This window comes from Mangifera indica, chromosome 3 (genome assembly GCF_011075055.1).
Source record: "Mangifera indica cultivar Alphonso chromosome 3, CATAS_Mindica_2.1, whole genome shotgun sequence".
Taxonomy (NCBI): Eukaryota; Viridiplantae; Streptophyta; class Magnoliopsida; order Sapindales; family Anacardiaceae; genus Mangifera; species Mangifera indica.
Window position 1 is genome coordinate 1716329 of NC_058139.1, and position 12168 is coordinate 1728496.

Here is a 12168-nt window from a genome sequence, read left to right on the forward strand (position 1 = left end):
TGATTGAACCGGATTTGACACCAGAGATCGAAAGCTAAACCCTAGGGGAGAATGCTATTTTTTAAAACTTGCTCTAAGGGAAAATAGTTAGCTCTTAGGAGTTAGGGGAGAAAAAAAGACAAAATTTTAAGGGATTAAGGTTCTGTTAATTTTAACTGTTCATAAATAGGTGTATTAGATTTTGAAAGTTAACAGAAAAAACTTTGAGATAATAACATACTTTAAGTGGAAAATAGTTCTCTGGCCTATCATAAACCCCATATCAAATTTACACCTTTTTTTTTTTTTTAAAGAAATCTGTGGAAAATTGTAAAACGGTGAAGATGAACGGAAATATTCCCGTTGCTTGCTTCAATTATGCCGCTCATATTGCCCATTTGTCTCGCAGTTGCTTCTTCTGCCGTCTGGGTCGGTCTGCCTCTAGCCCATTTCACATTGGTGTGTGTTGCCACAGTGATTGTCGAGTGTAAAATAATAGTTCATTAAGTGATTTATAAAGCTCTTTCTACACATCAACAACCACAACAATAACTAAAGTTGGATTTGATCTATCTTGAAGTAGATTCAATTAAAATTAAATTAAGTTTGAGATTGATTCGAATTTAGATTAAAAACATAATATTTAATTTAAGTTTACGCCTATTTTAAATGATATATGAATTCAACTAATGAATATTTTAAGTTAAGCCACCAGATTAGAAATTCAATTTAAAATTGACTTATTCGAATCAATATATGAATTTGATATAAATTAATTCAGATAAAAAATAATTTAACCTTTGAATTATATACCTATCGAATTGAGACTTCAATACCCAAATCAAATTATTTATAAAAATAAATTTAATTTTTAACTCAAATTTAACCCTAACGTGATTCGTTCAAACTAAAAATCAAAGTCTAAACTGATCAGACACCGTCCATCCCTTGTCCCAAATCTCACACGTCAAACAGTTAATTTATATTTATTCCATTTGAAAGAAAACTAAAATTAAAATTTAAAATAAACGGATGATGATTGACAATGGGGGAGGAGAAATGTCGGTGGGGAAAATATAAGAGAAAATGAAAGACGCAGACACACATGCACATACTACTATAAAGATGGGGAAATCTCTTATGTCTATTTATATTATATATTATATATACCTACATATATCTATCTATGATCTATCAATATAATAAGAACAAATTATAATTTATTTATATATTAATTGGAAAAAATTTTCCAAATCTCACAGCTCTCTTTCTTCTCAATAAAGGAACGGAAGAAATTTTCATTTTTGTGAAACAATTCCATCGGTCCAAAACTAGCAAAGCAAAACCACACATCACAGAACGAAAAACGAGAAAAAAATAACTATAATAGAATTCTCACTTTTTTTTTTTTCACTTCTTTGACCGAATCGACAGCTAGGAATCGCTGCTGTTCATTTCAGGTTCTGAAATTTTTTCTGCTTATTCTCTGCATATACTGTCTCTTGGTTTGCTTGCTTTTTTTTTTTTTTAAAATTTTCCTTCTGGAGCCGAAATTAGTTTGATCATACTAAAATAATTAATTGAAGTTCTTGTGGGAAAGAGATAAATGCTTGTTGACCACTGACTGAGTTGACTAAAAGTTGTCATGTCAGTGTTTGGTTGCTGAGAAAGTTGAGGAAACTAAATGAAAGTATTGTTTTGAATCTTTTGTTCTGTGTGTGTGTGTTTTTTTTTTTTTTTTATATTTTTTGGCGATTTTATTAAATGAGATGGAAATTCAGCTGAATAAACCGATATAGTTCCCGTATTGATTTAATTATGTTTAGTTGATTCTGGGTTTTAGCTTTATGGAGGAACAAATGACGTGGAATGCGAGATTCTAACGATTTTTACTTTTTTCTTAGCTTTGTGTAGCTCCACAATGAATATTTGAGTCGATTCTTATTTCACAGGTCAACTGGGGTTGCTTTAAATGGCATTTGGAAACTGGGTTTGTAAATGCATTTTCAATTGTCGTGTCAAGAGTGTAGAACTTGAGAACAAGCTTCTTATTTGAAGTTTGTGAAGGTTGTTGGGTGTTGGCAGTTGAAGTGTTGGTGTTGTGATGGGCTGCGAGAGTTCAAAGCTCTCAGTGTGCTGTTGGTGTCCAGAGGTTGGCGGAGCAGTGCCTGAAGGTCACAATGATGGTAAGAGAATTTGGGATTTGGGTTCGGTTTCTTTGTTTCTGCTACATGGGGACTGATTGTTAGTTTTGAGTTTTTTGGTGGTTTGCAGAAAATGAGGAGACGGATGAAGTTGATAATGTGCCAGTGTTTTGTGAGTACTCTGTTGAGACGCTTAAGATGGCCACATCTGGATTTGCTGTAGAAAATATAGTTTCTGAGCATGGAGAAAAAGCTCCAAATGTGGTTTACAAGGGCAAGTTGGAAAATCATAGGCGGATTGCTGTTAAACGGTTTAATAGGTCCGCATGGCCTGATGCTCGACAGTTTTTGGTAAATATATTTTCCTATATACAGCATTTTGATGTTAAAACTTCATAATTTCTCATTATCTAGGCCAGCTCAGTCCACATTCGCTTCATATAGGGCTAGACTTGAATCGACCTGGTTCGGTCTTGAAAGCCGACACGACTCAGTTCGAATTTGTTTAGGTCAAACTCGAGTTGAGCTCGAGCTGGAAGAGTCGGTTCGTTTTTTAAACCAAATTGAACTTGATCTAAAGGGAGTTCGGTTCAATTCACAAGTTGGATGATAGCTTGATTTGATTCAAATTTGGTTCGTGACTCAATTTGAGTCATGTCAAACAATTATCCAAATGGCGACTTTTTGCCTATTATGGGATAAAATAATATTATTTTGTCAAAAACTTGCAAACTTGAGCCATGAAACTAGGTCATAAACTCAAGCAAAGTTTCAAACTTCAAATTGAGGGATTGAGTTGAATTCAAGCTACTTTTAACTTTGACTCGACAGACTTGAGCTAAACCCAAGCTGTCCTAATTTTCCTTCGAGCCAAACTCTAGCCTAGGAGTGTTCGGGTTCGACTAGGTTCGTATCCACACCTAGCTACCTTCATCATGTCTTAGGAAAATTTGATGTACTCTGTAATTCATTATGTTGCTTCACTGTGGTTTACCCTGTTCATTTTGTTTAGAGCATGTCTAAAGTTTTTAACACAAATGAACTAGATTTATTCCCAACTCCACAGTGTTGCTGCAGAAAGTCTTGCCAGTTTTATATTTTTTAATGGACTTGATAAATTTTAGTAGTTCAAGAAGAACTCTTATTTGTTGTATCAGTATTGTTAATATTGAAAAAATTATATGGATTTGCAGAATTAACATAGTCATTGAAATAAGTTCTCTTCATGCTTTACTAGAATTTTATGGTATAAATAGTTGCTAACGTAGTATTCTTGTCGTTGCTTAAGTCTTTTACCCTTTTAACTTTTGACTTCATGTTATTTTAGGAAGAAGCAAAAGCTGTTGGTCAGCTTCGAAACCATAGGTTGGCAAATTTACTTGGTTGCTGCTGTGAGGGTGATGAAAGATTACTTGTTACCGAATATATGCCTAATGATACACTAGCAAAGCACTTATTTCATTGTAAGTTTGGTTTTTGTCTCCTTCTATGAACAATTTAGTTTTAAGGCACTCAATCTTATGTATGACCTGACTCTGACTGTAATCATGGCTCTGTTAATGTAGTTGCATTTTCTGATGCAATTACCACTAATATTCTTTTGCTTGTCCTGACAACATTAATTTCAGTTGCATATAAAGATTTAGAAGTGACTCTTCATATAACCTTTCTTCACTCTATAATCATTATTGTGATTTTTGGAGAGCCTTATTTTAGCGGTTTATTACTTTGAAAGATTCTATGGTACTTTCATTTTTGAACACCTCTTTACATCAGGGAACAATTCATTCCATTACATTCTGTATTTTGGTGCAATGGTTGGACTTTTGATGATCAGATAAATTTTCTGCTATATTTTTATTGCTGTTTTTGTTTGTAAATGTCAGTGCATGACATTCCCTTAATTCAGATTGTATTGTGAGATCTGATTGGGCACAACATTAAATGCCATTTGTATTCATTTATAATTTTCAGTTTGCTTGGTTAAGTAATCACATATTACATTATTGGACTTCACTGCTGACACTTATTTTTTCAAAGGGGAAACACAACCTATGCAATGGGCTATGCGTCTAAGGGTGGCTTTACATCTTGCTCAAGCTCTAGAATATTGTACCAACAAAGGGCGTGCCCTATATCATGACCTAAATGCTTATAGGATTGTTTTCGATGATGTAAGTATGTTACTTTCATCACCTTTATCATTATTTTCTAAGTTAGGATTTAGCATATTTTGTTTTATCAATCAGGATGGCAACCCTAGACTCTCATGCTTTGGTCTGATGAAGAACAGTAGAGATGGAAGAAGTTATAGTACAAACTTGGCGTTTACTCCCCCTGAGTACCTGCGAACGGGTAAGTGTGAAAGTACCCACACATATATTTTGTTCATTCATCATCTATTTTGAAATTTTGGTATATCTCTTGTTCTGGCTGTTGAATATTAGGTCCTAGATCTGCTAATCTAAATAGTTTGTTAAAATATTTTGCCTTCCTGTGCCACTCTACTGCCCCTCTTTTTATAATTATTTCGTAAAAAATTATATGACCTTGTAGCCATATTCTGTGAGTTGGTTGTGTTACATATCAGAATAAAAATAAAAATTTGTTTCTATCATATTGAAGTTGGATTTTTGTCAGTTTTTAACAAAGCCAACAATAATTGTCTCTCTCTCACTCTCTCTCTTTGCTTCTCCTAGAGGCTCTTACACTTATTTTTCAGCCTTGATGCTGATATAATGATTGTTTTCTGTCTACTATATATGATTGTCATCATAATAGTTGCTTTGCTAATTTTTGCAAATATGAATCTCTTTCCTTTTCTAATTCTGTATGCTCATTTAAGGACATCCTATATTATATATATTGCTCGATACAATGATCTAATTAAGATGTGGAAATTTCATTTCTCATGACTTCCTGTTTGACTTGAAATTCTGATCTGCAATTCTATCATGGAAGTGGTTTTTCTTAGGTTTAAGAGCTTAGTTCCATCTAAGAGATCAAATGTTCATATCCCTTGGGGCACGCACTTGGTATATACTTGTACCATAAATTTCCTGGTTGTCAAGGTTGTAGGGTTTTAAAGTAGCCCCTAAGTTCGAACCTGATGAATATTGGAAAAGTTGAGATATTTGAGTATTAAGAAAGGAAAAGGAAAAAGTTTGTCAAAAGGTATTGGCATTCACTGACATTTTGACATCTTGGCTTATGAATAAAGTTCTACATAATAGATTTTTAACTGTCTTACTTCCTCAACTTTTATGATAGTTTTAACGTCTGTAATTTCATGGATGCCTGTCCGTAATTTCATGGATGCTGTGTGCATGTCTAATCTCATATCTTTGTTATTGTTGTGATCCTTTCCCATTGATTTTCTTGTGTCTTATATAATCCCTATATCTCATTCTTTCTGTAGGAAGAGTAACTCCAGAAAGTGTGATGTACAGTTTTGGCACCCTTTTGCTTGACCTTCTCAGTGGAAAACATATTCCTCCTAGTCACGTAAGTTCTTTCCTGCTAAGACCATTAGTTACAGTATAATGCATCTCTCTAATTTTTCCCTTGCATGTATTCTCATTGGCTATCAACTGTCAATCACTGTTTATTTGGCACTTTTTAATTGTTTTGCATGTATAATATTTGGGCATCACAAATGTATTTTACTTTTGTTTTTAGTTCTATTTTGATGCCCTTGTGGAAATTTGGACTGCCATGGTATACACAGATAATTTTTTGGGATCCTTGTCAAGAGTCAGTGGAGTACTGACTAATCCAAATCACTATAGCTATTGATTTGATTTGAATGTAATTTTAACAAGAAGTTCAAGAGTTATTTATCTGTGACAGGCCTTGCTGATTGGAGTCCTGCCCGATAAACTTGAATGTCCACAAATATGAGTTCTATGAATATTTTTGTTGCTTGGATATTCTCACAAGCATGAAGGGCTGTAAAATTGCACATATAACATCCATCTGCATTGTTTCCTTCAGGCATTGGACCTAATACGGGACAGGAACATTCAGACACTGACAGATTCTTGTTTGGAAGGCCAATTTTCTCATGATGAAGGAACTGAATTAGTGCGTTTGGCCTCAAGATGTTTACAGTATGAGCCCCGAGAACGGCCAAATCCAAGGTCATTAGTTGCTGCTTTGGTTCCTCTTCAGAAGGATACTGAGGTGGGTTTTTTTATTTTTATAATTTTTTATGTCAATGTATGTATTCCATGACACTACATTGCATCATCATTGTAAGTTTTTTTTTTTAATGCTATCAGAACCATTAAGTTGATGAAGTATAACCATTATTATGGGAAGCTAATGGAAAGCTGATGATTGACTCTACTGTCATAATCTTATGTGGTTTGCCATCTGCTTGTGGAGTTTGTGTAAACTAGTTCTTGAAAGGACATAAAACAGTTTATTAATGTTCTGAGTTTTCTGGGCCCCAGTATATAATAATGCACCCCAAATAACTAATTATTTGCTCTCTTTTTGCATGGTTCATTGGCTCTGTTGAGTCTTAAAAGTCGAATGATACTTGTCCATTTACTGGAATGATCATTTTGCAGGTTCCTTCTCACATCCTGATGGGTATACAACATGGTGCTGCAGCTTTACCACTATCACCACTGGGTGAAGCTTGCTTAAGAATGGATTTGACTGCCATTCATGAAATCTTGGAAAAGCTTGGATACAAAGATGACGAGGGTGCTGCTTCAGAGGTTTGTTTTTGATATATGAAATCCAAAAATATGATGCTGCATCATAATGGCTTCGGTACTGGTTCCCACAGTTAGCTATCAAAAAACCTTTTGTAGTTCAGTATTTTAATAATGGTCATTATATAAATATGTTTTTAAACTCTAAGCCTAATATTTATTTCTCTGGTATCAAATGAACCTGTTTTTACCTTTGCTTTCTGCTTATGGTTGTATTCCTTTTCAGCTTTCTTTCCAGATGTGGACCAACCAAATGCAGGAAACATTAAATTCAAAGAAAAAGGGTGATGTTGCTTTTAAGCACAGAGATTTCAGAGCCGCCATTGAATGCTATGCACAGGTTAAATTGTTTTCTGTTCTTTTCTTTACATTCTTTATAAATTGATTATGGTTAGAATAAATGTCTGATCAGTAACAGTGAAAATCAACCTGATATTTTGTTGCCTACTTGAGGTCAAATCACATACACAGCAAGGACTGATGGAAGTAACCGTTTCAAACATAATTTTCACATGTTGATGAAATGCTTTTCATTTGCTTCTATTTTTTTATCATTGTTGATTATCTTCCTTTCTTTTCTTATATCACTTACTGGATTGGAGAATTTCATTATACATGTATTTCTTAGTTAAAAGGTTAAATAGAGATGGTAGGTGTTATGATGTTGGCAGTACTGTTACCTTTGTTTTATTTTTTGTTTTTCCCCTCATATTAAAATAGAATTGAAGGGAAAAGATCAGTGTCCTGTAAAGGAACCAGTTCTGTTCAGTGGTTATTTGCATGTTTCTTGGGTCCACTCAAGAGGCATGTTTTATGTACAGCAAAATCAACATTGAGCTGACAGTTTGTTATATGTGCAGTTCATTGATGTTGGAACAATGGTATCCGCCACAGTTTTCGCACGTCGTAGTCTGTCTTATCTGATGAGTGACATGCCACAGGAAGCCCTCAGTGATGCATTACAAACCCAAGCAATATCTCCTGTTTGGCATATCGCAGCATACTTACAAGCTGCTGCTCTTTTTGCTTTGGGAAGGGAAAATGAGGCACAAACAGCTCTTAGAGAGGGTTCTATCCATGAAAATAGAAGGAATACAAATGCTTGAAAATAAAAAGTAATGAAGTCGAAATAAATCTCTGAATTGCGCTGTTTCTTGAAGACTACCAGATGGCATTTCCATGGTTCTCACTTCTCAGTTTCAAGACAATGACCAAAAGATTTCTGGATCCACAAAGCAGACAATGGAGTCAAACAAGCCGATATGGTCCTGATTTACTTGAATGGTTGGCTGGTAATCTTTTGAAGCATATTCTTTTGCAAAATTATTGATGGGTTGGTTTTGGTTAGTTTGTTGAGATAATTGGGACATTGGTGTTTATTTATCAAAATCTGCCCTTTTTTTAATTTGACAGACGATTTTGAATGCAAGCATATTGGGGAATAATTTAAGACACTTGCTATTGGAATAGATTTGGATATGTTTGTAGAGGGTTTTGAGTTTCTTCTAAAGTTGTGGTGTTGTGGCTGTAAGTTATGTACATGATACTGTTCATCATTTGTTGAAATTGTCTGTTTTTGTATGCTATTTATTATTTCCTCATCAATAAATCATTAATTTGTATTGCATGAAGCTATTTAATGACGGGCTGGACACAATTCAAGTTGGTTCAGGCTCACTACGGGACTCGAATTAAATGATGTAAGATAGAGTTGGGTGGTCTTAGTTTGAGATCGAGCCGAGTGAGTCATGTTCAATCTTGAGTTATTGTTTTAGAATTGAGTCGAATTCAAATTGGCTCTTGTTGGTTTGATTTTGTTCTTTCTTCGATATTTTTTTTCTCTAGTAATACTGTTTATTAATCAAATAAGCCGGACTTTATTTTGAATAGATTATTTTGACCTCAAGTTGACTCTTGTTTGGAATTGATTTAGAACAAATCCCTTGAATAAAAATATAAGTAATATTATATATATATATTTTTTATACATAAATAATATATCATCAAGTAAGTAAGTGTTATTTTATCTTTAATTTAAAATTATTTAATTATATAATAATATATTATTTATATATCTAAATTGTGTATTAAAAATGTATATACATAATATAACTGAGTGAATTTAAATATAAAAGAGGAAAAATAAGTTGAAATTACGATATTAGAAAAAAATATTAGGAAAACCCAATTTAGTCTCAAACTAGAAAAAGTTATTCTAATTAAGCTTGTAGGGTTATTTTCGGTAATCAGATTTATAGAATTTTCTTTTTCAATTACAAAAAACATTTAATTATAACGGGTAAAAATAAAATTAAAGTCGGCTTCAAGCAACGAGGCCCAATAAGTTCAGTAGTGAAGTTTTTCAGCCTCAGTTATCCAGCCCAGCGTCATAATAAACATTGCTGGGCGATTTTCGTTTTAAGTGTTTCAGCCCTAACCGGTTCACAACAAAGCCCAAGTCCGGTTCAAGGATGTCAGTGATCTAAACCCTTAAATACACGAGTGCGCGGCCGTCGAATCTAGGGTTCTGAGATTCACCTTTCCAACAAAACACAAAACCCTCTCGTTCTGTCCTACATTTTTTTGACAAGAGAAAGAAGATGGTCCAGCGTCTCACTTATCGGAAGCGTCACAGTTACGCCACCAAGTCCAACCAGCACCGGGTTGTCAAAACCCCTGGTATATTTTTCTATACTATCTGCTTTTTGGTATATAGAAGAATACGTACATTTGTATTATACAATGACGTAAACGCTTTTAGGGTTTTAAGAGTTGGATGCGTGTTATGGTTTTTTATCTTCAGATCTCTTGTTGTTTATCACGCACGAGTTAATGTGGGTTGTTTCAACCTCATGGAGTAATAATTTGGGTATTTGCTTATTCCCTGAATTGTAAATTGTTTGAAATTTAGGTGGGAAGCTTGTGTACCAGACCACTAAGAAGAGAGCAAGTGGACCTAAATGCCCTGTTACTGGGAAAAGGATCCAAGGGGTATGTTTTAAGAATTTGCATTAGCACTAATTTGATTTTTTTTTTTTTGTTGCTTGATGTGGTTAACAATTGTTTGAACAACCCAAGCCTGCTTCCTTGGAATGTGGTTTGGGTCGCCCATATTTGTGTTGGATGCTACTTATTTTTTCATAAAATTTTATTACGATTAGAATTATGAATGACTAGTTGCATGTAAAACATCGAAAACTGAAATGTGCGGGTTATTTTGTTTTGAGGCTTCTTGGTGGTGGGATTAGACTTTAGAGCTAAGATTATATTAGTGGCTTATTTATTTAAGCTTAGAATCTCATAGAAGGGATTAATGGCCATTGGGCTGACTTAATGTGACTTTAGAGTGAAATTGGTTGTTTTAAACTTAATTATCTTCTGGTTAAGAACAAACTGATCTAGTGAGTTAATGTTCTGATTATTTATGTATTTGGTCTAATGTGTTTGCCAAAATCAATGATTTACATTATATGAATTAAAGGTGTGCTATTTTATGTTTTGTTGTCTAATATTGGAAATGATTGAAATCTGAGAATGTATTTTTGAAAATGGTTTTTAAAAATGTGAAATGAAAAGGCATTTGGCTTGGTTATCTCAAATATTTCAATTGTTTGGTTGTGTTTACAATTTTATGTTAAAAGTCTTGATTTCACATGAACATTTAAACTTTTTTCTTGTTTTGGATACAAATTTACAGAAATGTTTAACAAAATTCGGTCCTTATGAATTTCAGTGCTAGAACAATGAAATGTGAAAAAAGACAAATGAACATACCCTAAGGGCTATTCATTTACATTAATTTGCCATTTTCTTTTTTTGCTTACATTGAAATTTCTAAAATTAATGCACGTTTAAGATTTTAACCGATCTGCAAATGAGAAAACAGGGAAAAAGAGTAAAGGAGAAAGAATATGACACAGTGTTTCATACAAAAAAAATGAAATTTCAATATAAAATTCATACATTCTCCCTTTTTTAATATTTTTCCTTCTATCTCCTAAAATAGGATTTTCATTTTAAATGAAAACTTTTAACACCAAAAACTGGGAACTAGTAACATATTTGAGACAAGCTCTTGGAGATAAATGAATAAGTTGTTATTTGAATAGGTTTTGTAAGTATAAATTTCGTAATTTTCTTTCTTTACGTTTTCAGAGAATTTTCTGAACACCTTTTTGCTTTTTGTGCTTTTGTAAGCAGGCTAAACATGCTATTTATTTTTTTATTTTCCAACCATCTTTTGTAATTATAAATGTTGAAAATGGGAACACTATATTCATAAAAGAATAAATCTTAAATTTCTATTCATCTCTGTTTATGCTCTTAATTTAATGTTATGGCAATATATGATTTTCCAATGATAAGTTGTGTCCATGCTTGTCTCTGTTTATAGTCCTATGATCGGTTAAAATAAAAGGCTTATCATTGTTGTACTCTGTTTTTCTTCTCTTCTTTATGAGGTTGGTTTTATCTTCCCCACATACATGAGGATTGAAAACTTCATATATTTTTGCATTTTGTTAAAAAAAATTATTTCTATTACGATGTTTTCTATTATTGTAATGGTGTATACTTCTGAATTTTTTACATAGTAATACACCTATTATTCTGAGTTTATACACATATGGATAGGTTATATTGCTCTCATTATAACTGAGATTGGTTGTGAAGCTGGCTAACATCATAGGGTCTGATTGTTTTATAATTTTCCACCTGTACTAGAGCCCTATGAACTGATTGTTTTTGAATGTTGCCATTTCTTCAGATTCCTCACTTGAGACCTGCTGAATATAAAAGGTCTAGACTATCTCGGACTAGGAGGACTGTTAACCGTCCCTATGGTGGTGTCTTATCAGGAACTGCCGTCAGGGAGAGGTTTGTTTCAATCTTCTACTTCTGCCGCATATTCTTTAATCCAATATTTTCTTTATATTGGATTGTAGTGGATTATTGATGCAAATTTTTTACTATTATAATGGTTTCTGCAGAATTATCCGAGCCTTTTTGGTGGAAGAGCAAAAGATTGTGAAGAAGGTTTTGAAGATTCAAAAGGCAAAAGAAAAGCTGGCATCAAGAAGTTAAAACGAGATAGCAACTTCCATTACCAAACTTTAATTTCTTTATGAAATTTTGGCTGATACGAATTATGTACAATCGTATTTTAAGGTGTTTTTTTTAACTTGAATGAGCAATTGTTTTTGGTTGGCCGACATCCCTTTTGCTGGAGAAACATAGAGGAAAAACATATGGCATTTCATAAAAATTAATTAACCAGAAGGATGAGGTCCGAGATCATCAAGAGACAAGCTTGTTATGAGGAG

At 33.4% G+C, this 12168-nt stretch overlaps 2 protein-coding genes across 3 annotated transcripts; both read left to right on the forward strand.

The window, feature by feature from the left end:
- The first annotated feature begins 1163 nt into the window (after nt 1–1163).
- Nucleotides 1164–8474, forward strand: LOC123212232 (serine/threonine-protein kinase BSK7-like). Of its 2 annotated transcripts, none has more exons than XM_044631316.1 (11): nt 1164–1439; nt 1932–2165; nt 2254–2474; nt 3451–3586; nt 4164–4297; nt 4373–4478; nt 5542–5627; nt 6117–6305; nt 6698–6850; nt 7074–7187; nt 7708–8474. In XM_044631316.1, exons 2-11 carry the CDS (start codon nt 2084–2086, stop codon nt 7951–7953), a joined length of 1467 nt encoding a protein of 488 aa, XP_044487251.1. In that variant the 5' UTR covers nt 1164–1439; nt 1932–2083; the 3' UTR covers nt 7954–8474. The 2 variants fall into 2 exon arrangements, with proteins under 2 accessions (XP_044487251.1, XP_044487252.1); XM_044631317.1 differs by lacking the exon at nt 1164–1439 and adding an exon at nt 1514–1669.
- Nucleotides 8475–9328: 854 nt separating this feature from the next.
- LOC123210156 (60S ribosomal protein L34) lies at nt 9329–12059 on the forward strand. Its single transcript, XM_044628379.1, has 4 exons — nt 9329–9526; nt 9759–9838; nt 11613–11722; nt 11836–12059. Exons 1-4 carry the CDS (start codon nt 9448–9450, stop codon nt 11927–11929), a joined length of 363 nt encoding a protein of 120 aa, XP_044484314.1. The 5' UTR covers nt 9329–9447; the 3' UTR covers nt 11930–12059.
- Nucleotides 12060–12168: the final 109 nt, after the last annotated feature.

Coding starts and splice junctions, on each gene's coding strand:
- LOC123212232 (XM_044631316.1), top strand. CDS start 2,084: ATGGGCTGCGAGAGTTCAAAGCTCTCAGTGTGCTGTTGGTGTCCAGAG. Junction 3,587..4,163: donor AGCAAAGCACTTATTTCATT/GTAAGTTTGGTT, acceptor ATTTTTTCAAAG/GGGAAACACAACCTATGCAA. Junction 4,479..5,541: donor CCCTGAGTACCTGCGAACGG/GTAAGTGTGAAA, acceptor TTCTTTCTGTAG/GAAGAGTAACTCCAGAAAGT.
- LOC123210156 (XM_044628379.1), top strand. CDS start 9,448: ATGGTCCAGCGTCTCACTTATCGGAAGCGTCACAGTTACGCCACCAAG. Junction 9,527..9,758: donor CCGGGTTGTCAAAACCCCTG/GTATATTTTTCT, acceptor TTTGAAATTTAG/GTGGGAAGCTTGTGTACCAG. Junction 9,839..11,612: donor CTGGGAAAAGGATCCAAGGG/GTATGTTTTAAG, acceptor CCATTTCTTCAG/ATTCCTCACTTGAGACCTGC.